The sequence below is a fragment of the Oncorhynchus keta genome, chromosome 34 (genome assembly GCF_023373465.1).
Source record: "Oncorhynchus keta strain PuntledgeMale-10-30-2019 chromosome 34, Oket_V2, whole genome shotgun sequence".
Taxonomy (NCBI): domain Eukaryota; kingdom Metazoa; phylum Chordata; class Actinopteri; order Salmoniformes; family Salmonidae; genus Oncorhynchus; species Oncorhynchus keta.
Window position 1 is genome coordinate 73,312,832 of NC_068454.1, and position 26,978 is coordinate 73,339,809.

Consider the following 26,978-nt stretch of genomic DNA (forward strand, 5'->3'; position numbering starts at 1 on the left):
CTCCTCTGTCATTATCATACACACTCCACTCCTCTGTCATTATCATAGACACTCCTGTCTCTCCTCAGTCATTATCCTACACGCTCATATCTCCCTTGCCATTATCATAGACATTCCTCTCTCTCCTCTGTCATTATCATAGACACTCCTCTCTCTCCTCTGTCATTATCATACACACTCCTCTCTCTCCTCTGTCATTATCATACATGCTCCTCTCTCCTCTGCCATTATCATAGACACCCCTCTGTCTCCTTTGCCATTATCATAGACACTCCTCTCTCCTATGTCATTATCATAGACACTCCCTCTCTCCTATGTCATTATCATACACACTCCTCTCTCTCCTCTGTCATTATCATACACTCCTCTTTCTCCTCTGTCATTATCATACACGCTCTACTCTCTCCTCTGTCATTGTCATAGACACTCCTCTCTCTCCTCTGTCATTATCATACACGCTCCACTCTCTCCCTTGCCATTATCATACACACTCCACTCTCTCCTCTGTCATTATCATAGACACTACTCTCTCTCCTCTGTCATTATCATACACGCTCCAGTCTCTCCCTTGCCATTATCATACACACTCCACTCTCTCCTCTGTCATTATCATAGACACTACTCTCTCTCCTCTGTCATTATCTTACACGCTCCTCTCTCTCCTCAGTCATTATCCTACACGCTCATATCTCCCTTGCCATTATCATAGACATTCCTCTCTCTCCTCTGTCTTTATCATACACACTTCTCTCTCTCCTCTGTCATTATCATACATGCTCCTCTCTCCTCTGCCATTATCATAGACACCCCTCTGTCTCCTTTGCCATTATCATAGACACTCCTGTCTCCTATGTCATTATCATACACACTCCTCTCTCTCCTCTGTCATTATCATACACTCCTCTTTCTCCTCTGTCATTATCATACACACTCTACTCTCTCCTCTGTCATTGTCATACACGCTCCACTCTCTCCCTTGCCATTATCATAGACATTCCTCTCTCTCCTCTGTCATTATCATACACACTCCACTCTCTCCCTTGCCATTATCATAGACATTCCTCTCTCTCCTCTGTCATTATCATACACACTCCTCTCTCTCCCCTGTCATTATCATACACACTCCTCTCTCTCCTCTGTCATTATCATACACACTCCTCTCTCTCCTCTGTCATTATCATACACGCTCCAGTCTCTCCCTTGCCATTATCATAGACATTCCTCTCTCTCCTCTGTCATTATCATACACACTCCTCTCTCTCCTCTGTCATTATCATACACGCTCCACTCTCTCCCTTGCCATTATCATAGACATTCCTCTCTCTCCTCTGTCATTATCATACACACTCCTCTCTCTCCTCTGTCATTATCATACACGCTCCACTCTCTCCCTTGCCATTATCATAGACATTCCTCTCTCTCCTCTGTCATTATCATAGACACTCCTGTCTCCTATGCCATTATCATAGACATTCCTCTCTCTCCTCTGTCATTATCATACACACTCCTGTCTCTCCCCTGTCATTATCATACACACTCCTCTCTCTCCCCTGTCATTATCATACACACTCCTCTCTCTCCCCTGTCATTATCATACACACTCCTCTCTCTCCTCTGTCATTATCATACACACTCCTCTCTCTCCCCTGTCATTATCATACACACTCCTCTCTCTCCCCCAGTCATTATCATACACACTCCTCTCTCTCCTCTGTCATTATCATACACACTCCTCTCTCTCCTCTGCCATTATCGTACACACTCCTCTCTCTCCTATTATCATACACACTCATCTCTCTCCTCAGTCATTATCATACACGCTCCTCTCTCTCCTCAGTCATTATCCTACACGCTCATATCTCCCTTGCCATTATCATAGACATTCCTCTCTCTCCTCTGTCATTATCATAGACACTCCTCTCTCTCCTCTGTCATAACCATACACACTCCTCTCTCTCCTCTGCCATTATCATAGACACCCCTCTGTCTCCTTTGCCATTATCATAGACACTCCTCTCTCCTATGTCATTATCATAGACACTCCCTCTCTCCTATGTCATTATCATACACACTCCTCTCTCTCCTCTGTCATTATCATACACTCCTCTTTCTCCTCTGTCATTATCATACACGCTCTACTCTCTCCTCTGTCATTGTCATAGACACTCCTCTCTCTCCTCTGTCATTATCATACACGCTCCACTCTCTCCCTTGCCATTATCATACACACTCCACTCTCTCCTCTGTCATTATCATAGACACTCCTCTCTCTCCTCTGTCATTATCTTACACGCTCCTCTCTCTCCTCAGTCATTATCCTACACGCTCATATCTCCCTTGCCATTATCATAGACATTCCTCTCTCTCTTCTGTCATTATCATACACGCTCCACTCTCTCCCTTGCAATTATCATAGACATTCCTCTCTCTCCCCTGTCATTATCATACACACTCCTCTCTCTCCTCTGTCATTATCATACATGCTCCTCTCTCCTCTGCCATTATCATAGACACCCCTCTGTCTCCTTTGCCATTATCATAGACACTCCTGTCTCCTATGTCATTATCATAGCCACTCCTCTCTCTCCTCAGTCATTATCCTACACGCTCATATCTCCCTTGCCATTATCATAGACATTCCTCTCTCTCTTCTGTCATTATCATACACGCTCCACTCTCTCCCTTGCAATTATCATAGACATTCCTCTCTCTCCCCTGTCATTATCATACACACTCCTCTCTCTCCTCTGTCATTATCATACACACTCCTCTCTCTCTTCTGTCATTATCATACACGCTCCACTCTCTCCCTTGCCATTATCATAGACATTCCTCTCTCTCCTCTGCCATTATCGTACACACTCCTCTCTCTCCTATTATCATACACACTCATCTCTCTCCTCAGTCATTATCATACACGCTCCTCTCTCTCCTCTGTCATTATCCTACACGCTCCTCTCTCCCTTGCTATTATTATTATTTGTGTCTTTGGCTGTGTGTATGTGTGTGTGTGTGTGTGTGTGTGTGTGACTTTGGTTGTGTGTGTGTGTCCAGAATGTGTGTGTCCACAGTGTATGTCTGTTTATGCTTCAATCCACTACCTCCCATCTTGGTATGTCACAGCTATAAGGCCAGCAAGGCCAAGTTAACCTCTCTACCTCACATAGTCTTTCTCTCTCTTCACACTGAATACACCTCTCTCTCCTCTCACACTCCCTCCCTCTGTTTCTCATTCCTCTCTGCCTGACTGTGTTAATGTCTCCTCTCTTTCCTTCTCTCTCTCTCCTCTCTTTCCTTCTCTCTCTCTCCACACTCTATAATTGTCCCCCTCTCTCTCTGTTCCTTTACTCCTCGGCACAGCAAGTGTTTGTGTGGCGGTATAAAGGTTGTTATGTGAGCTAGGTGTTAATTGGCTGAGGAGGTTCGTTAATATTCCCCTTTGCGATTTCAGGAACAGGGCCAGGAAACTGATGAGGCTGATTTTGAGAGAGAGAGAGAGAGAGAGAGAGAGAGAGAGAGAGAGAGAGAGAGAGAGAGAGAGAGAGAGAGAGAGAGAGAGAGAGAGAGAGAGAGAGAGAGAGAGAGAGACAGAGACAGAGACAGAGACAGAGACAGAGAGAGAGAGATTTTATTTACTGCCATTTTATATTATTTGTTATTGTTTATAATTTTACTACAATGTATACATTGTTGCGTTGGCAATATTGATACAATTTTTTTCATGCCAATAAAGCAGCTTGAATTTGGGAGAGGGGGAGAGAGAGAACTCCATTGAGGCAGTTGGATAAAAGAAAGATGATATCATCCACAGAGAAATTATCACATTGTTAAATTGGCTCCGATTTGGCAGAATGGGGGCAAGGTGTTGGCAAGTGTACCCTGCAGAGGTGGCATGCCAAGACCCAGTGAAAATAAATGACTAATCATCTACCTCCTGGTTAACACACCACAATGAACCCACCCTCAACCTCCTACCAGCTACGTTACACACCACAATGAACCCACCCTCAACCCCCTACCAGCTACATCACACACCACAATGAACCCACCCTCGACTCCTACTAGCTACATCACACACCACAATGAACCCACCCTCAACCCCCTACCAGCTACGTTACACACCACAATGAACCCACCCTCAACCCCCTACCAGCTACGTTACACACCACAATGAACCCACCCTCGACTCCTACTAGCTACATCACACACCACAATGAACCCACCCTCAACCCCCTACCAGCTACGTTACACACCACAATGAACCCACCCTCAACCCCCTACCAGCTACGTTACACACCACAATGAACCCACCCTCGACTCCTACCAGCTACATCTATCACCACAATGAACCCACCCTCAACCCCCTACCAGCTACGTTACACACCACAATGAACCCACCCTAGCCTCCTACCAGCTACATCTATCACCACAATGAACCCACCCTCGATCCCTACCAGCTACATCACACACCACAATGAACCCACCCTCGACTCCTACCAGCTACGTCACACACCACAATGAACCCACCCTTGACCCCTACCAGCTACATCTATCACCACAATGAACCCACCCTCGACTCCTACCAGCTACATCACACACCACAATGAACCCACCCTCGACTCCTACTAGCTACGTCACACACCACAATGAACCCACCCTCGACTCCTACTAGCTACGTCACACACCACAATGAACCCACCCTCGACTCCTACCAGCTACATCACACACCACAATGAACCCACCCTCGACTCCTACCAGCTACATCACACACCACAATGAACCCACCCTCGACTCCTACTCGCTACGTCACACACCACAATGAACCCACCCTCGACCCCTACCAGCTACATCACACACCACAATGAACCCACCCTCGACTCCTACTAGCTACGTCACACACCACAATGAACCCACCCTCGACTCCTACCAGCTACATCACACACCACAATGAACCCAACCTCGACGCCTACATCACACACCACAATGAACCCACCCTCAACTCCTACTAGCTACATCACACACCACAATGAACCCACCCTCGACTCCTACCAGCTACATCACACACCACAATGAACCCACCCTCGACTCCTACCAGCTACATCACACACCACAATGAACCCACCCTCGACTCCTACCAGCTACATCACACACCACAATGAACCCACCCTCGACTCCTACCAGCTACATCACACACCACAATGAACCCAACCTCGACTCCTACCAGCTACATCACACACCACAATGAACCCAACCTCGACTCCTACATCACACACCACAATGGACCCACCCTCGACTCCTACCAGCTACATCACACACCACAATGAACCCACCCTCGACTCCTACCAGCTACATCACACACCACAATGAACCCACCCTCGACTCCTACCAGCGACATCACACACCACAATGAACCCACCCTCGACTCCTACCAGCTACATCACACACCACAATGAACCCACCCTCGACTCCTACCAGCTACATCACACACCACAATGGACCCACCCTCGTCTCCTACCAGCTACATCACACACCACAATGAACCCACCCTCGACTCCTACCAGCTACATCACACACCACAATGAACCCAACCTCGACTCCTACCAGCTACATCACACACCACAATGAACCCAACCTCGACTCCTACATCACACACCACAATGGACCCACCCTCGACTCCTACCAGCTACATCACACACCACAATGAACCCACCCTCGACTCCTACATCACACACCACAATGGACCCACCCTCGACTCCTACCAGCTACATCACACACCACAATGGACCCACCCTCGACTCCTACCAGCTACATCACACACCACAATGAACCCACCCTCGACTCTTACCAGCTACATCACACACCACAATGGACCCACCCTCGACTCCTACCAGCTACATCACACACCACAATGAACCCACCCTCGACTCCTACCAGCTACATCACACACCACAATGAACCCAACCTCGATTCCTACCAGCTACATCACACACCACAATGAACCCACCCTCGACTCCTACATCACACACCACAATGGACCCACCCTCGACTCCTACCAGCTACATCACACACCACAATGAACCCACCCTCGACTCCTACCAGCTACATCACACACCACAATGAACCCAACCTCGACTCCTACCAGCTACATCACACACCACAATGAACCCACCCTCGACTCCTACATCACACACCACAATGGACCCACCCTCGACTCCTACCAGCTACATCACACACCACAATGAACCCACCCTCGACTCCTACCAGCTACATCACACACCACAATGAACCCACCCTCGACTCCTACCAGCTACATCACACACCACAATGAACCCAACCTCAACCCTTACCAGCTACGTCACACACCACAATGAACCCAACCTCGACTCCTACCAGCTACATCACACACCACAATGAACCCACCCTCGACTCCTACATCACACACCACAATGAACCCAACCTCGACTCCTACCAGCTACATCACACACCACAATGAACCCACCCTCGACTCCTACCAGCTACATCACACACCACAATGAACCCACCCTCGACTCCTACTAGCTACATCACACACCACAATGAACCCACCCTCGACTCCTACCAGCTACATCACACACCACAATGAACCCACCCTCGACTCCTACCAGCTACATCACACACCACAATGAACCCAACCTCGACTCCTACATCACACACCACAATGAACCCACCCTCGACTCCTACTAGCTACATCACACACCACAATGAACCCACCCTCGACTCCTACCAGCTACATCACACACCACAATGAACCCACCCTCGACTCCTACCAGCTACATCACACACCACAATGAACCCACCCTCGACTCCTACCAGCTACATCACACACCACAATGAACCCACCTCGACTCCTACCAGCTACATCACACACCACAATGAACCCAACCTCGACTCCTACCAGCTACATCACACACCACAATGAACCCACCCTCGACTCCTACATCACACACCACAATGGACCCACCCTCGACTCCTACCAGCTACATCACACACCACAATGAACCCACCCTCGACTCCTACCAGCTACATCACACACCACAATGAACCCAACCTCGACTCCTACCAGCTACATCACACACCACAATGAACCCACCCTCGACTCCTACATCACACACCACAATGGACCCACCCTCGACTCCTACCAGCTACATCACACACCACAATGAACCCACCCTCGACTCCTACCAGCTACATCACACACCACAATGAACCCAACCTCGACTCCTACCAGCTACATCACACACCACAATGAACCCACCCTCGACTCCTACATCACACACCACAATGGACCCACCCTCGACTCCTACCAGCTACATCACACACCACAATGAACCCACCCTCGACTCCTACCAGCTACATCACACACCACAATGAACCCAACCTCGACTCCTACCAGCTACATCACACACCACAATGAACCCACCCTCGACTCCTACCAGCGACATCACACACCACAATGAACCCACCCTCGACTCCTACCAGCTACATCACACACCACAATGAACCCACCCTCGACTCCTACCAGCTACATCACACCACAATGAACCCAACCTCGACTCCTACCAGCTACATCACACACCACAATGAACCCACCCTCGACTCCTACATCACACACCACAATGGACCCACCCTCGACTCCTACATCACACATCACAATGGACCCACCCTCGACTCCTACCAGCTACATCACACACCACAATGAACCCACCCTCGACTCCTACCAGCTACATCACACACCACAATGAACCCAACCTCGACTCCTACCAGCTACATCACACACCACAATGAACCCACCCTCGACTCCTACCAGCGACATCACACACCACAATGAACCCACCCTCGACTCCTACCAGCTACATCACACACCACAATGAACCCACCCTCGACTCCTACCAGCTACATCACACACCACAATGGACCCACCCTCGACTCCTACCAGCTACATCACACACCACAATGAACCCACCCTCGACTCCTACCAGCTACATCACACACCACAATGAACCCAACCTCGACTCCTACCAGCTACATCACACACCACAATGAACCCAACCTCGACTCCTACATCACACACCACAATGGACCCACCCTCGACTCCTACCAGCTACATCACACACCACAATGAACCCACCCTCGACTCCTACCAGCTACATCACACACCACAATGAACCCAACCTCGACTCCTACCAGCTACATCACACACCACAATGAACCCACCCTCGACTCCTACCAGCGACATCACACACCACAATGAACCCACCCTCGACTCCTACCAGCTACATCACACACCACAATGAACCCACCCTCGACTCCTACCAGCTACATCACACACCACAATGAACCCAACCTCGACTCCTACCAGCTACATCACACACCACAATGAACCCACCCTCGACTCCTACATCACACACCACAATGGACCCACCCTCGACTCCTACATCACACATCACAATGGACCCACCCTCGACTCCTACCAGCTACATCACACACCACAATGAACCCACCCTCGACTCCTACCAGCTACATCACACACCACAATGAACCCAACCTCGACTCCTACCAGCTACATCACACACCACAATGAACCCACCCTCGACTCCTACCAGCGACATCACACACCACAATGAACCCACCCTCGACTCCTACCAGCTACATCACACACCACAATGAACCCACCTCGACTCCTACCAGCTACATCACACACCACAATGGACCCACCCTCGACTCCTACCAGCTACATCACACACCACAATGAACCCACCCTCGACTCCTACCAGCTACATCACACACCACAATGAACCCAACCTCGACTCCTACCAGCTACATCACACACCACAATGAACCCAACCTCGACTCCTACATCACACACCACAATGGACCCACCCTCGACTCCTACCAGCTACATCACACACCACAATGAACCCACCCTCGACTCCTACATCACACACCACAATGGACCCACCCTCGACTCCTACCAGCTACATCACACACCACAATGAACCCACCCTCGACTCCTACCAGCTACATCACACACCACAATGAACCCACCCTCGACTCCTACCAGCTACATCACACACCACAATGGACCCACCCTCGACTCCTACCAGCTACATCACACACCACAATGAACCCACCCTCGACTCCTACCAGCTACATCACACACCACAATGAACCCAACCTCGACTCCTACCAGCTACATCACACACCACAATGAACCCACCTCGACTCCTACATCACACACCACAATGGACCCACCCTCGACTCCTACCAGCTACATCACACACCACAATGAACCCACCCTCGACTCCTACCAGCTACATCACACACCACAATGAACCCAACCTCGACTCCTACCAGCTACATCACACACCACAATGAACCCACCCTCGACTCCTACATCACACACCACAATGGACCCACCCTCGACTCCTACCAGCTACATCACACACCACAATGAACCCCCTCGACTCCTACCAGCTACATCACACACCACAATGAACCCAACCTCGACTCCTACCAGCTACATCACACACCACAATGAACCCACCCTCGACTCCTACATCACACACCACAATGGACCCACCCTCGACTCCTACCAGCTACATCACACACCACAATGAACCCACCCTCGACTCCTACCAGCTACATCACACACCACAATGAACCCAACCTCGACTCCTACCAGCTACATCACACACCACAATGAACCCAACCTCAACCCTTACCAGCTACGTCACACACCACAATGAACCCAACCTCGACTCCTACCAGCTACATCACACACCACAATGAACCCACCCTCGACTCCTACATCACACACCACAATGAACCCAACCTCGACTCCTACCAGCTACATCACACACCACAATGAACCCACCCTCGACTCCTACCAGCTACATCACACACCACAATGAACCCACCCTCGACTCCTGCTAGCTACATCACACACCACAATGAACCCACCCTCGACTCCTACATCACACACCACAATGAACCCAACCTCGACTCCTACCAGCTACATCACACACCACAATGAACCCACCCTCGACTCCTACCAGCTACATCACACACCACAATGAACCCACCCTCGACTCCTACTAGCTACATCACACACCACAATGAACCCACCCTCGACTCCTACATCACACACCACAATGAACCCAACCTCGACTCCTACCAGCTACATCACACACCACAATGAACCCACCCTCGACTCCTACCAGCTACATCACACACCACAATGAACCCACCCTCGACTCCTACCAGCTACATCACACACCACAATGGACCCACCCTCAACTCCTACCAGCTACATCACACACCACAATGAATCCACCCTCGAGTCCTACCAGCTACATCACACACCACAATGAACCCACCCTCGACTCCTACCAGCTACATCACACACCACAATGAACCCACCCTCGACTCCTACCAGCTACATCACACACCACAATGAACCCACCCTCGACTCCTACTAGCTACATCACACACCACAATGAACCCACCCTCGACTCCTACATCACACACCACAATGAACCCAACCTCGACTCCTACCAGCTACATCACACACCACAATGAACCCACCCTCGACTCCTACCAGCTACATCACACACCACAATGAACCCACCCTCGACTCCTACCAGCTACATCACACACCACAATGGACCCACCCTCGACTCCTACCAGCTACATCACACACCACAATGAACCCACCCTCGACTCCTACTAGCTACATCACACACCACAATGAACCCACCCTCGACTCCTACATCACACACCACAATGAACCCACCCTCGACTCCTACATCACACACCACAATGAACCCACCCTCGACTCCTACCAGCTACATCACACACCACAATGAACCCACCCTCGACTCCTACCAGCTACATCACACACCACAATGAACCCACCCTCGACTCCTACCAGCTACATCACACACCACAATGAACCCACCCTCGACTCCTTCCAGCTACATCACACACCACAATGAACCCACCCTCGACTCCTACATCACACACCACAATGAACCCACCCTCGACTCCTACCAGCTACATCACACACCACAATGAACCCACCCTCGACTCCTACCAGCTACATCACACACCACAATGAACCCACCCTCGACTCCTACCAGCTACATCACACACCACAATGAACCCAACCTCGACTCCTACCAGCTACATCACACACCACAATGAACCCAACCTCAACCCTTACCAGCTACGTCACACACCACAATGAACCCAACCTCGACTCCTACCAGCTACATCACACACCACAATGAACCCACCCTCGACTCCTACATCACACACCACAATGAACCCAACCTCGACTCCTACCAGCTACATCACACACCACAATGAACCCACCCTCGACTCCTACCAGCTACATCATACACCACAATGAACCCACCCTCGACTCCTACTAGCTACATCACACTCCACAATGAACCCACCTCGACTCCTACATCACACACCACAATGAACCCAACCTCGACTCCTACCAGCTACATCACACACCACAATGAACCCACCCTCGACTCCTACCAGCTACATCACACACCACAATGAACCACCCTCGACTCCTACTAGCTACATCACACACCACAATGAACCCACCCTCGACTCCTACATCACACACCACAATGAACCCAACCTCGACTCCTACCAGCTACATCACACACCACAATGAACCCACCCTCGACTCCTACCAGCTACATCACACACCACAATGAACCCACCCTCGACTCCTACCAGCTACATCACACACCACAATGGACCCACCCTCAACTCCTACCAGCTACATCACACACCACAATGAATCCACCCTCGACTCCTACCAGCTACATCACACACCACAATGAACCCAGCCTCGACTCCTACCAGCTACATCACACACCACAATGAACCCACCCTCGACTCCTACCAGCTACATCACACACCACAATGAACCCACCCTCGACTCCTACTAGCTACATCACACACCACAATGAACCCACCCTCGACTCCTACATCACACACCACAATGAACCCAACCTCGACTCCTACCAGCTACATCACACACCACAATGAACCCACCCTCGACTCCTACCAGCTACATCACACACCACAATGAACCCACCCTCGACTCCTACCAGCTACATCACACACCACAATGAACCCACCCTCGACTCCTACCAGCTACATCACACACCACAATGAACCCACCCTCGACTCCTACTAGCTACATCACACACCACAATGAACCCACCCTCGACTCCTACATCACACACCACAATGAACCCACCCTCGACTCCTACATCACACACCACAATGAACCCACCCTGGACTCCTACCAAATACATCACACACCACAATGAACCCACCCTCGACTCCTACCAGCTACATCACACACCACAATGAACCCACCCTCGACTCCTACCAGCTACATCACACACCACAATGAACCCACCCTCGACTCCTTCCAGCTACATCACACACCACAATGAACCCACCCTCGACTCCTACATCACACACCACAATGAACCCACCCTCGACTCCTACCAGCTACATCACACACCACAATGAACCCACCCTCGACTCCTACCAGCTACGTCACACACCACAATGAACCCACCCTCGACTCCTACCAGCTACGTCACACACCACAATGAACCCACCCTCGACTCCTACCAGCTACATCACACACCACAATGGACCCACCCTCGACTCCTACCAGCTACATCACACACCACAATGAACCCACCCTCGACTCCTACCAGCTACATCACACACCACAATGAACCCACCCTCGACTGCTACCAGCTACATCACACACCACAATGAACCCACCCTCGACTCATACCAGCTACATCACACACCACAATGCACCCACCCTCGACTCCTACTAGCTACATCACACACCACAATGAACCCACCCTCGACTCCTACATCACACACCACAATGAACCCAACCTCGACTCCTACCAGCTACATCACACACCACAATGAACCCACCCTCGACTCCTACCAGCTACATCACACACCACAATGAACCCACCCTCAACTCCTACCAGCTACATCACACACCACAATGGACCCACCCTCGACTCCTACCAGCTACATCACACACCACAATGAACCCACCCTCGACTCCTACTAGCTACATCACACACCACAATGAACCCACCCTCGACTCCTACATCACACACCACAATGAACCCACCCTCGACTCCTACATCACACACCACAATGAACCCACCCTCGACTCCTACCAGCTACATCACACACCACAATGAACCCACCCTCGACTCCTACCAGCTACATCACACACCACAATGAACCCACCCTCGACTCCTACCAGCTACATCACACACCACAATGAACCCACCCTCGACTCCTACCAGCTACATCACACACCACAATGAACCCAACCTCAACCCTTACCAGCTACGTCACACACCACAATGAACCCAACCTCGACTCCTACCAGCTACATCACACACCACAATGAACCCACCCTCGACTCCTACATCACACACCACAATGAACCCAACCTCGACTCCTACCAGCTACATCACACACCACAATGAACCCACCCTCGACTCCTACCAGCTACATCACACACCACAATGAACCCACCCTCGACTCCTACCAGCTACATCACACACCACAATGAACCCACCCTCGACTCCTACCAGCTACGTCACACACCACAATGAACCCACCCTCGACTCCTACCAGCTACGTCACACACCACAATGAACCCACCCTCGACTCCTACCAGCTACGTCACACACCACAATGAACCCACCCTCGACTCCTACCAGCTACGTCACACACCACAATGAACCCACCCTCGACCCCCTACCAGCTACGTCACACACCACAATGAACCCACCCTCGACCCCCTACCAGCTACGTCACACACCACAATGAACCCACCCTCGACTCCTACTAGCTACGTCACACACCATGTAGCACTCAGCAACACAAAGGCACTCCTCAGTTGGCAACATAAGCATTGGCCCTGACACACACAGCACACTGGCCTGTCTGCCCAGCTCAGACGGTGGAGAAGCTTAGCTCACCTCAGGATGGTAGGTAGAACAGGGATAACCAGGCAGCCTCACCACAGGTTTCTCTGTGTGGACAGATAACACCTCACACTAGAGGAGTTGTTGGAGCTCTGGATTAAACCTGCTGCTTTGACTGCAGCAGATCTTCTTCAATTGCCATGTAGACTAGGATCGATGTGTTGTGGTGTACAGGCTGAGTAGTGGCTGTTAAATGCAGGGTTTAGTAGTATCCATACACTGTGTTGCTGACTTTTCTAATGAGGGCAGGTGACAGAGAACGTGTTGGACACACACACACGTGTTGGACACACACTCGTGTATGTGCATGCTCACACACGCACGTCATACACACACATACACTTGCACTCGCTCTCTCGCTCGCTCTCGCAAACACACAGAGACAGCTTCCCCTCTCTCTCTCTCTCTCTCTCTCTCTCTCTCTCTCTCTCTCTCTCTCTCTCTCTCTCTCTCTCTCTCTCTCTCTCTCTCACACATACAAAGAGACAGTTCTCACTCTCACACATATACAAGAGACAGTTCTCTCTCTCACACACATACAAGACACAGTTCTCACTCTCACACACATACAAGAGACAGTTCTCACTCTCACACACATACAAAGAGACAGTTCTCACTCTCACACACATACAAGAGACAGTTCTCACTCTCACACACATACAAAGAGACTGTTCTCACTCTCACACACATACAAAGAGACAGTTCTCACTCTCACACACATACAAAGAGACAGTTCTCACTCTCACACACATACAAGAGACAGTTCTCACTCTCACACACATACAAAGAGACAGTTCTCACTCTCACACACATACAAGAGACAGTTCTCACTCTCACACACATACAAGAGACAGTTCTCACTCTCACACACATACAAAGAGACTGTTCTCACTCTCACACACATACAAGAGACAGTTCTCACTCTCACACACATACAAAGAGACAGTTCTCACACACATACAAGAGACAGTTCTCACTCTCACACACATACAAAGAGACAGTTCTCTCTCTCACACACATACAAAGAGACAGTTCCCCCTCACTCTCACACACATAAAAAGAGACAGTTCCCCCTCACTCTCACACACATAAAAAGAGACAGTTCCCCCTCACTCTCACACACATACAAGAGACAGTTCTCACTCTCACACACATACAGACAGTTCTCACTCTCTCACACATACAAAGAGACAGTTCTCACTCTCACACACATACAGACAGTTCTCACTCTCACACACATACAAAGAGACAGTTCTCACACACATACAAGAGACAGTTCCCCCTCACTCTCACACACATACAAAGAGACAGTTCTCCCCCTCACTCTCACACACATACAAAGAGACAGTTCTCACTCTCACACACATACAAAGAAACAGTTCTCACTCTCACACACATACAAAGAGACAGTTCCCCCTCACTCTCACACACATAAAAAGAGACAGTTCTCACTCTCACACACATACAAAGAGACAGTTCTCTCTCTCACACACATACAAAGAGACAGTTCCCCCTCACTCTCACACACATACAAAGAGACAGTTCTCACTCTCACACACATACAAAGAGACAGTTCTCACTCTCACACACATACAAAGAGACAGTTCTCACTCTCACACACATACAAAGAGACAGTTCCCCCTCACTCTCACACACATACAAAGAGACAGTTCTCCCCCTCACTCTCACACACATACAAAGAGACAGTTCTCTCTCACACACGTACAAAGAGACAGTTCTCACTCTCACACACATACAGACAGTTCTCACTCTCACACACATACAAAGAGACAGTTCTCACTCTCACACACATACAAAGAGACAGTTCCCCCTCACTCTCACACACATACAAAGAGACAGTTCTCACTCTCACACACATACAGACAGTTCTCACTCTCACACACATACAAAGAGACAGTTCTCACTCTCACACACATACAGACAGTTCTCACTCTCACACACATACAAATAGACAGTTCTCACTCTCACACACATACAAAGAGACAGTTCTCACTCTCACACACATACAGACAGTTCTCACTCTCACACACATACAAAGAGACAGTTCTCACTCTCACACACATACAAAGAGACAGTTCTCACTCTCACACACATACAAAGAGACAGTTCTCTCTCTCACACACATACAAAGAGACAGTTCCCCCTCACTCTCACACACATACAAAGAGACAGTTAGCCGATCATTAAGAGTATCTCTACCACTCCTGCTGTCTCTAGAGAGTTGAAAACAGCAGGTCTGGGATAGGTAGCACGTCCGGTGAACAGGTCAGGATTCCATAGCCGCAGGCAGAACAGTTGTAACTGGAGCAGCAGTACAGCCAGGTGGACTGGGGACAGCAAGGAGTCATCATGCCAGGTAGTCCTGAGGTATGGTCCTAGGGCTCAGGTCCTCAGAGAGAGAGAATGAATGAGAGAAAGAGAGAATTAGAGAGAGCATACTTAAATTCACACAGGACACCGGATAAGACAGGAGATGTACTCCAGATATAACAAACTGACCCTAGCCCCCCGACACATAAACTACTGCAGCATAAATACTGGAGGCTGAGACGGGAGGGGTCAGGAGACACTGTGGCCCCATCTGATGATACCCCCGGACAGGGCCAAACAGGCAGGATATAACAGACAGGATATTACACCACCCACTTTGCCAAAGCACAGCCCCCACACTACACCTCCTTCCTCCTACAGAGTTACTGTATCACATACACACACACACACACACACACACACACACACACACACACACACACACACACACACACACACACAGAAGAGAAATGTTATCTCAGATAAACTGATAGGATCTGGTGCATCAGACACTCAGCCAGACCCAGACCCAACTGCTTATTCAGAGATATCCCACAACCCCCCATGCTGCTCACTCCGCCATGGGCACTGCCTGCCTCAGTACAGGTAGTGTATCCATGGTTGTAAGAGCACTTACTCTTTTAATATCTATGGTATTAAATGCTGGAGGTGACCTCACCGCCATGCTTAAGCAGCCGGGGAACCGTGGAAGGATGTTGGAGTACTTAATATTTTCATCACACCGCTGACTTAAGCCCCTTAAGTGCTTTGGCAACACTTATTCCATTGTGTTGCCAATGAAGCCCATAACACATTTGATTTGGACGAGGAACTGAGGGAGAGGGATGGGGACAGCATTGGCTTTCCGCACACTGCGACAAAACACGCTGGTAGATGCACACACACACACACACACACACACACACACACACACACACACACACACACACACACACACACACACACACACACACACACACACACACACACACACACACACACACACACACACACACGCACGCACACACACAGAGATAACTGTATCATAATGCGAGAGCATGTCTAATTGAATACATTAATGTTGTGTGGAATATGAATATGGTTTGTGACAGAGGGAGGTTCATCTGAACTGTTCAGGGACTGGAGCAGTGAGGTACTGGTGGGGGCAGTAGCCGACTCACATTTAGTTAGTACAACACAGCATAACACTGTGGAATGTTTTCCTCCCCAGTGGTTTTGCAGTGGGGTGTTTTGGACTTGGTTATGGTGAGTAACTGCATGCTCGACCTGGCCTAGGGGTGGTCAGTAGTATCCTAGTGGTTAGAGAGGTGGAGATGTCGCCAAGGAAAATGTCACCTTGCAAGCCAAGGTACCATATGCTGTTGTGCCCATAAGCAAGGCATGTCTCACTTCCCTGCAGTCAAATGACCTAGTAGCCTCATGGGTGGAATGTTATTCATAGTTGTCAACATTTCATAATGAAAAAACTTTGTTTTTTGACACTGAACAATTCAGTGTTTCTATGTCAAACGGTTTGGTTTTATTTCAGTCTTCTGTGATGTAAATAAAGTGTAATATTGGGATGCAAACTCAAAATGTAATACATTTGAACTCTATATCTGACATGGTACAGATCTGTTCTTCTTTTAAGCCTATAACCATGTGTGTGAGGTGTATATTTTGGTTTGAAAGTAGATTTGTTTAAGACTACCAAGAAACACTCTGACCCTGACTTAGCCCACTGCAGGAAAGGTTAACCCCTGAATGCCGGGTAGAGCAAAATATACATTTGTGTTATGAGAGATGGAGTAGAAAATGACTAGCCTACTGTGTGCAAACCCTGTGATTTCTTAGAGGTGCATACATGTATGTCTCATTACTGTGTTAAAGACTGGGAGAAACAGTGTATTTACAGTCTCATCAAGCACTTACTGACATCAACAGGAGCCACGGTCACATGCTCACAATGGCATGAAAACACGAACATGGTACCAAACACACACACACACACACACATACACTGTTCTAATAACACGCATACAGACACACACACACACACACACACACACTGTTATAATAACACGCATACAGACACACACACACACACACTGTTATAATAACACGCATACAGACACACACACACACACACACTGTTATAATAACACGCATACAGACACACACACACACTGTTCTAATAACATGCATACAGACACACACACACACACACTGTTCTAAGAACACGCATACAGACACACACACACACACACACACACACACACACACACACTGTTCTAAGAACACGCATACAGACACACACACACTGTTCTAAGAACACGCATACAGACACACACACACACACACACACACTGTTCTAAGAACACGCATACAGACATACACACATGCAGACATTATGGACTGTCTTAATACAGCGACTATAAAACAGGCCATTGGACATAGAGGACCTCTATGAGGTTTGTATCTCTCTGTCTCTCTGTCTCCCTGCCTCCCTGTCTCTCTGCCTCTCTGTCTCCCTGTCTCCTTATCTCTCTGTCTCCCTGCCTCCCTGTCTCTCTGCCTCCCTGTTTCTCTGTCACTCTGTCTCCCTGTCTCCTTGTCTCTCTGTCTCCCTGTCTCTCTGTCACTCTGTCTCCCTGCCTCCCTGTCTCTCTGCCTCTCTGTCTCCCTGTCTCCTTATCTCTCTGTCTCCCTGTCTCCTTATCTCTCTGTCTCCCTGCCTCCCTGTCTCTCTGCCTCCCTGTTTCTCTGTCACTCTGTCTCCCTGTCTCCTTGTCTCCCTGTCTCTCTGTCACTCTGTCTCCCTGCCTCCCTGTCTCTCTGCATCCCTGTATCTCTGTCTCCCTGTCTCCCTGTCTCTCTGTCTCCCTGTCTCTCTGTCACTCTGTCTCCCTGCCTCCCTGCCTCCCTGTCTCTCTGCCTCCCTGTATCTCTGTCTCCCTGTATCTCTGTCTCCCTGTCTCCCTGTCTCTCTGCCTCCCTGTCTCCCTGCCTCCCTGCCTCCCTGTCTCCCTGCCACTCTGTCTCTCTGTCTCCCTGTCTCCCTGCCTCCCTGTTTCTCTGTCACTCTGTCTCCCTGTCTCCTTGTCTCTCTGTCTCCCTGTCTCTCTGTCACTCTGTCTCCCTGCCTCCCTGTCTCTCTGCATCCCTGTATCTCTGTCTCCCTGTCTCTCTGTCTCCCTGTCTCTCTGTCACTCTGTCTCCCTGCCTCCCTGTCTCTCTGCCTCCCTGTATCTCTGTCTCCCTGTATCTCTGTCTCCCTGTCTCCCTGTCTCTCTGCCTCCCTGTCTCCCTGCCTCCCTGCCTCCCTGTCTCCCTGCCACTCTGTCTCTCTGTCTCCCTGTCTCCCTGCCTCCCTGTTTCTCTGTCACTCTGTCTCCCTGTCTCCTTGTCTCTCTGTCTCCCTGTCTCTCTGTCACTCTGTCTCCCTGCCTCCCTGTCTCTCTGCATCCCTGTATCTCTGTCTCCCTGTCTCCCTGTCTCTCTGTCTCCCTGTCTCTCTGTCACTCTGTCTCCCTGCCTCCCTGCCTCCCTGCCTCCCTGTCTCTCTGCCTCCCTGTATCTCTGTCTCCCTGTCTCCCTGTATCTCTGTCTCCCTGCCTCCCTGTCTCTCTGCCTCCCTGTATCTCTGTCTCCCTGTCTCCCTGTATCTCTGTCTCCCTGTCTCCCTGTATCTCTGTCTCCCTGTCTCTCTGCCTCCCTGTCTCCCTGCCTCCCTGTCTCTCTGCCTCCCTGTATCTCTGTCTCCCTGTCTCCCTGTATCTCTGTCTCCCTGTCTCTCTGCCTCCCTGTCTCCCTGCCTCCCTGCCTCCCTGCCTCCCTGTCTCTCTGCCTCCCTGTATCTCTGTCTCCCTGTCTCCCTGTATCTCTGTCTCCCTGCCTCCCTGCCTCCCTGTCTCTCTGCCTCCCTGTATCTCTGTCTCCCTGTCTCCCTGTATCTCTGTCTCCCTGCCTCCCTGCCTCCCTGTCTCTCTGCCTCCCTGTATCTCTGTCTCCCTGTCTCCCTGTATCTCTGTCTCCCTGTCTCCCTGTATCTCTGTCTCCCTGTCTCTCTGCCTCCCTGTCTCCCTGGCTCCCTGTCTCCCTGCCACTCTGTCTCTCTGTCTCTGGGTTTCAACTGAGGGATTGTAGGGGAAGACGGCCTTGCCACTAACATCCTAAACAGACCCAGCTATACACCCTGTCTGAATGGACTGCTGGGCGGTAACACACACAGCCACTGTTCTCTGACCTGAAAGACAGTCATTGTCGTATCCACACCCCAAACCTTCACAAAATAACTAAAATGCTAAATATGCATCCGCGGACTAACACACACTGATAGAGAGTGGATGCAGGCAGGCTGTGGGAGGAGAACAGGGGTTATATAAACCAGACACAGGCGGACAGATAGACAGCTGACACTACTCTGGGATATACTGAACATATACTGAACATGTACTGAACGACAGAGCGGAAGAGGAGGAGGAAGAGGAAACAACCAGAAACTAAAGCACTGTCCCACAATATTGACCTGACTGAGGATAGAGAGAGAGGGGATGACAAGATAACACAACAACCACAACGAGAGAGGGGGATGAGACAAGAAGAGAAAACACAATAGACTTTGTTTGGATCAGAGGGACAATATCCTTTCCGAGCTACAACGACAGAGAGCACAGAGCAATTTCCTTGCTGTCAGGTTCTGGTGTGGTTGCTGTTAGGGACTTGGAGGTTCCATGCTACTTCAGTGCCATTGACAGTGCCAGGGCACACGGTGGGTAGTGGTAGTATTGACAGTGCCAGGGCCCACGGTGGGTAGTGGTAGTATTGACAGTGCCAGGGCACACGGTGGGTAGTGGTAGTATTGACAGTGCCAGGGCCCACGGTGGGTAGTGGTAGTATTGACAGTGCCAGGGCACACGGTGGGTAGTGGTAGTATTGACAGTGCCAGGGCCCACGGTGGGTAGTGGTAGTATTGACAGTGCCAGGGCACACGGTGGGTCGTGGTAGCATTGACAGTGCCAGGGCACACGGTGGGTTGTGGTAGCATTGACAGTGCCAGGGCCCACAGTGCGGTAGTGGTAGCATTGACTGTGCCAGGGCACACGGTGGGTCATGGTAGCATTGACAGTGCCAGGGCCCACAGTGCGGTAGTGGTAGCATTGACAGTGCCAGGGCCCACAGTGCGGTAGTGGTAGTATTGACAGTGCCAGGGCCCACAGTGCGGTAGTGGTAGTATTGACAGTGCCAGGGCACACGGTGGGTAGTGGTAGTATTGACAGTGCCAGGGCCCACAGTTGGTAGTGGTAGTATTGACAGTGCCAGGGCCCACAGTGCGGTAGTGGTAGTATTGACAGTGCCAGGGCCCACAGTGCGGTAGTGGTAGTATTGACAGTGCCAGGGCACACGGTGGGTAGTGGTAGTATTGACAGTGCCAGGGCCCACAGTGGGTAGTGGTAGTATTGACAGTGCCAGGGCACACGGTGGGTAGTGGTAGTATTGACAGTGCCAGGGCACACGGTGGGTAGTGGTAGTATTGACAGTGCCAGGGCACACGGTGGGTAGTGGTAGTATTGACAGTGCCAGGGCCCACAGTGCGGTAGTGGTAGTATTGACAGTGCCAGGGCCCACAGTGCGGTAGTGGTAGTATTGACAGTGCCAGGGCCCACAGTGCGGTAGTGGTAGTATTGACAGTGCCAGGGCCCACAGTGCGGTAGTGGTAGTATTGACAGTGCCAGGGCACACGGTGGGTAGTGGTAGTATTGACAGTGCCAGGGCCCACAGTGCGGTAGTGGTAGTATTGACAGTGCCAGGGCCCACAGTGGGTAGTGGTAGTATTGACAGTGCCAGGGCACACGGTGGGTAGTGGTAGTATTGACAGTGCCAGGGCACACGGTGGGTAGTGGTAGCATTGACAGTGCCAGGGCACACGGTGGGTAGTGGTAGTATTGACAGTGCCAGGGCCCACAGTGCGGTAGTGGTAGTATTGACAGTGCCAGGGCACACGGTGGGTAGTGGTAGTATTGACAGTGCCAGGGCCCACGGTGGGTAGTGGTAGTATTGACAGTGCCAGGGCCCACAGTGCGGTAGTGGTAGTATTGACAGTGCCAGGGCCCACAGTGCGGTAGTGGTAGTATTGACAGTGCCAGGGCACACGGTGGGTAGTGGTAGTATTGACAGTGCCAGGGCCCACGGTGGGTAGTGGTAGTATTGACAGTGCCAGGGCCCACAGTGCGGTAGTGGTAGTATTGACAGTGCCAGGGCACACGGTGGGTAGTGGTAGCATTGACAGTGCCAGGGCACACGGTGGGTAGTGGTAGTATTGACAGTGCCAGGGCACACGGTGGGTAGTGGTAGTATTGACAGTGCCAGGGCACACGGTGGGTAGTGGTAGTATTGACAGTGCCAGGGCACACGGTGGGTAGTGGTAGTATTGACAGTGCCAGGGCCCACGGTGGGTAGTGGTAGTATTGACAGTGCCAGGGCCCACAGTGCGGTAGTGGTAGTATTGACAGTGCCAGGGCCCACAGTGCGGTAGTGGTAGTATTGACAGTGCCAGGGCACACGGTGGGTAGTGGTAGCATTGACAGTGCCAGGGCCCACGGTGGGTAGTGGTAGTATTGACAGTGCCAGGGCACACGGTGGGTAGTGGTAGCATTGACAGTGCCAGGGCACACGGTGGGTAGTGGTAGTATTGACAGTGCCAGGGCACACGGTGGGTAGTGGTAGTATTGACAGTGCCAGGGCACACGGTGGGTAGTGGTAGTATTGACAGTGCCAGGGCACACGGTGGGTAGTGGTAGCATTGACAGTGCCAGGGCCCACAGTGCGGTAGTGGTAGTATTGACAGTGCCAGGGCACACGGTGGGTAGTGGTAGTATTGACAGTGCCAGGGCACACGGTGGGTAGTGGTAGTATTGACAGTGCCAGGGCCCACAGTGCGGTAGTGGTAGTATTGACAGTGCCAGGGCCCACAGTGCGGTAGTGGTAGTATTGACAGTGCCAGGGCCCACAGTGCGGTAGTGGTAGTATTGACAGTGCCAGGGCCCACGGTGGGTAGTGGTAGTATTGACAGTGCCAGGGCCCACAGTGCGGTAGTGGTAGTATTGACAGTGCCAGGGCCCACGGTGGGTAGTGGTAGTATTGACAGTGCCAGGGCCCACAGTGCGGTAGTGGTAGTATTGACAGTGCCAGGGCCCACAGTGCGGTAGTGGTAGTATTGACAGTGCCAGGGCCCACAGTGCGGTAGTGGTAGTATTGACAGTGCCAGGGCCCACAGTGGGTAGTGGTAGTATTGACAGTGCCAGGGCACACGGTGGGTAGTGGTAGTATTGACAGTGCCAGGGCACACGGTGGGTAGTGGTAGTATTGACAGTGCCAGGGCCCACAGTGCGGTAGTGGTAGTATTGACAGTGCCAGGGCACACGGTGGGTAGTGGTAGTATTGACAGTGCCAGGGCACACGGTGGGTAGTGGTAGTATTGACAGTGCCAGGGCCCACAGTGCGGTAGTGGTAGTATTGACAGTGCCAGGGCACACGGTGGGTAGTGGTAGTATTGACAGTGCCAGGGCACACGGTGGGTAGTGGTAGTATTGACAGTGCCAGGGCCCACAGTGCGGTAGTGGTAGCATTGACTGGCTAATTGCAGACAGAAGGCAGAGGACTTTGTAGCAATCTGGGGATGACACCACTGTTCTCCTCAATCAGACAGTGTTCAGCGAGGTGTGTGCTGCAGTCCGGTTACCCTCAGTAAGTTATACGCTCTCCGGGCCGGGCCCTCGCCGATGCTGCATTAGGAGCCGCCAATCAGAACCAACAACCAACTCCACACGGACCGCAGCAGCTGAACTGAGCTCACTGACGGAGCGGGCGGTGAACACGTGACTCAACACAGGGACTGAACATAGTGACTGGAAGCAGCCGTGTGCAGCAGAGAGAGACATTGTGGTCCTGTATAAACATACAGAGAGAGGACATACATACACGTTACATCTCTACAGTGGGACGAATAGAGAGAGAGATGTAGCCTATAGAGTAATGCTATACGTGTGATCCTGTAGGGTGTTTATATCACACAGGGAGACTGTAGTCATTTGTAAAGCAGTTACCATCACAGTTGGTGATGTGTGATATCGAACTGTGGGAGACAATTTAGCTGATGACATGTTTGTGTTGTCAAAAGTATCATGTGTGGGGATGGAGCCCCGAGTTGAGAGATATGGGTACAGGAACAGTATAATGACCTGTTTCAGATGGTTTACTCCGATGTGTCTGTCTGGCTGATGTAGAGTAAATATATTGGTTTGTTTGGTGTTGGGATTCTGGTCTGTGGTTTTCCATTTGAGTGGTTCTAGCCTGTTGGTTTGTATCATTGCTTTGCTCCATTGATTTGATGTTTAGTTATGTAGTCCTACACAGCAGAGCAGCTCGGTTGGCAGACAGTCATTTGGCTAATTGTGTGCTGATAGTTAGTAGCAACGTTGTAAGACATTCCAGATCGACGCTGTGGTGATGTTAGATAGATGGTGTTTTATCAAAAGACTGCAGCTCTGAAGAATCGTGTGTGTTGTGTACTGGTAAAACCCCGGCTTTGTTGTGTGTCACTGCAGCCCTAGTTGTGCTCTGCTCTGCTCTGCACTGCTGTGCTCTGCTCTGCTGGTGTTACGACGGCTGTGTTCCTGTGTCACAGAGGAAGCATTGATCAGACAGCTACTGAGGCTCAATACACAATGAGGCCTGGCCCGAGATCTCTCCTCCTCCCCACCCCCCTCTCCCTCTCCCTGCGTGCCCTGCTCCTGCTCTGCCTTGCGCGTAAGTCACACACACTTGCATGTGCAATGCACATTTTACATTTCCTGTTGCTGTAAGATTTTCCTGCTGTAGCAAACTGGCTCAAATGTAAGATCCCTATATCTGTACACACACTGACTCCCCTCACTACATCAAGCTAGATGATCTATCTTTCTTTCACCTCTCAGTGGGATAGTTGTGGCCAACACGTGATAATGGGAAGATCGGGAGATTTAATAAATGTCATGAAAGTGGAGAAAAGCTATAGAGTGAGGGAAATTGAAGACAAGACACTTAGGGACAGAAATATAGAGTGGACTGAGAGAAAAGCAGAGTGTGACTGAACTCTCAAATCTCTGATTTAGGTGTGAATTTACAATTAGCATTATGTATGAGCAGAGTGCTATAGAGAGGATGGGATTACACCCAGGCTGTAGGACTGGAGAAATGGGGAAACACAAACTGGAATGGAGGATTACACCCAGGCTGTAGGACTGGAGAAATGGGGAAACACAAACTGGAATGGAGGATTACACCCAGGCTGTAGGACTGGAGAAATGGAGAAACACAAACTGGGATGGAGGATTACACCCAGGCTGTAGGACTGGAGAAATGGGGAAACACAAACTGGGATGGAGGATTACACCCAGGCTGTAGGACTGGAGAAATGGAGAAACCCAGGCTGTAGGACAAACCAAAGGATGGAGGATTACACCCAGGCTGTAGGACTGGAGAAATGGAGAAACACAAACCAGGATGGAGGATTACACCCAGGCTGTAGGACTGGAGAAATGGAGAAACACAAACCAGGATGGAGGATTACACCCAGGCTGTAGGACCACAAACTGGGATGGAGGATTACACCCAGGCTGTAGGACTGGAGAAATGGAGAAAAACAAACCAGGATGGAGGATTACACCCAGGCTGTAGGACTGGAGAAATGGAGAAACACAAACTGGGATGGATGATTACACCCAGGCTGTAGGACTGGAGAAATGGAGAAACACAAACCAGGATGGAGGATTACACCCAGGCTGTAGGACTGGAGAAATGGAGAAACACAAACCAGGATGGAGGATTACACCCAGGCTGTAGGACTGGAGAAATGGAGAAAAACAAACCAGGATGGAGGATTACACCCAGGCTGTAGGACTGGAGAAATGGAGAAACACAAACCAGGATGGAGGATTACACCCAGGCTGTAGGACTGGAGAAATGGAGAAACACAAACCAGGATGGAGGATTACACCCAGGCTGTAGGACTGGAGAAATGGAGAAACACAAACCAGGATGGAGGATTACACCCAGGCTGTAGGACTGGAGAAATGGAGAAACACAAACCAGGATGGAGGATTACACCCAGGCTGTAGGACTGGAGAAATGGAGAAACACAAACCAGGATGGAGGATTACACCCAGGCTGTAGGACTGGAGAAATGGAGAAACACAAACTGGGATGGAGGATTACACCCAGGCTGTAGGACTGGAGAAATGGAGAAACACAAACTGGGATGGAGGATTACACCCAGGCTGTAGGACTGGAGAAATGGAGAAACACAAACTGGGATGGAGGATTACACCCAGGCTGTAGGACTGGAGAAATGGAGAAACACAAACTGGGATGGAGGATTAAACTGTAGGACTGAGAAAAGAAACACAAACTGGGATGGATGATTACACCCAGGGAGAAATGGAGAAACACAAACTGGGATGGAGGATTACACCCAGGCTGTAGGACTGGAGA

The 26,978-nt window shown here is 50.5% G+C and overlaps 1 protein-coding gene across 6 annotated transcripts in view; it reads left to right on the forward strand.

The window, feature by feature from the left end:
* cadm4 (cell adhesion molecule 4) overlaps positions 1-26,978 on the forward strand; it is a 229,897-nt gene that overhangs the window by 150,384 nt on the left and 52,535 nt on the right. For 4 of the 6 annotated variants that reach the window (XM_052494709.1, XM_052494707.1, XM_052494711.1 and 1 more), the window contains exon 1: positions 24,143-25,256. The exons of the other annotated variants lie outside the window; for them this stretch is intronic. In XM_052494709.1, coding sequence (XP_052350669.1) covers positions 25,175-25,256 — 82 coding nt within the window. In that variant the 5' untranslated portion in view covers positions 24,143-25,174. Of the gene's footprint in view, positions 1-24,142; positions 25,257-26,978 lie in introns of those variants that run through there. 6 annotated transcript variants of the gene reach the window in all.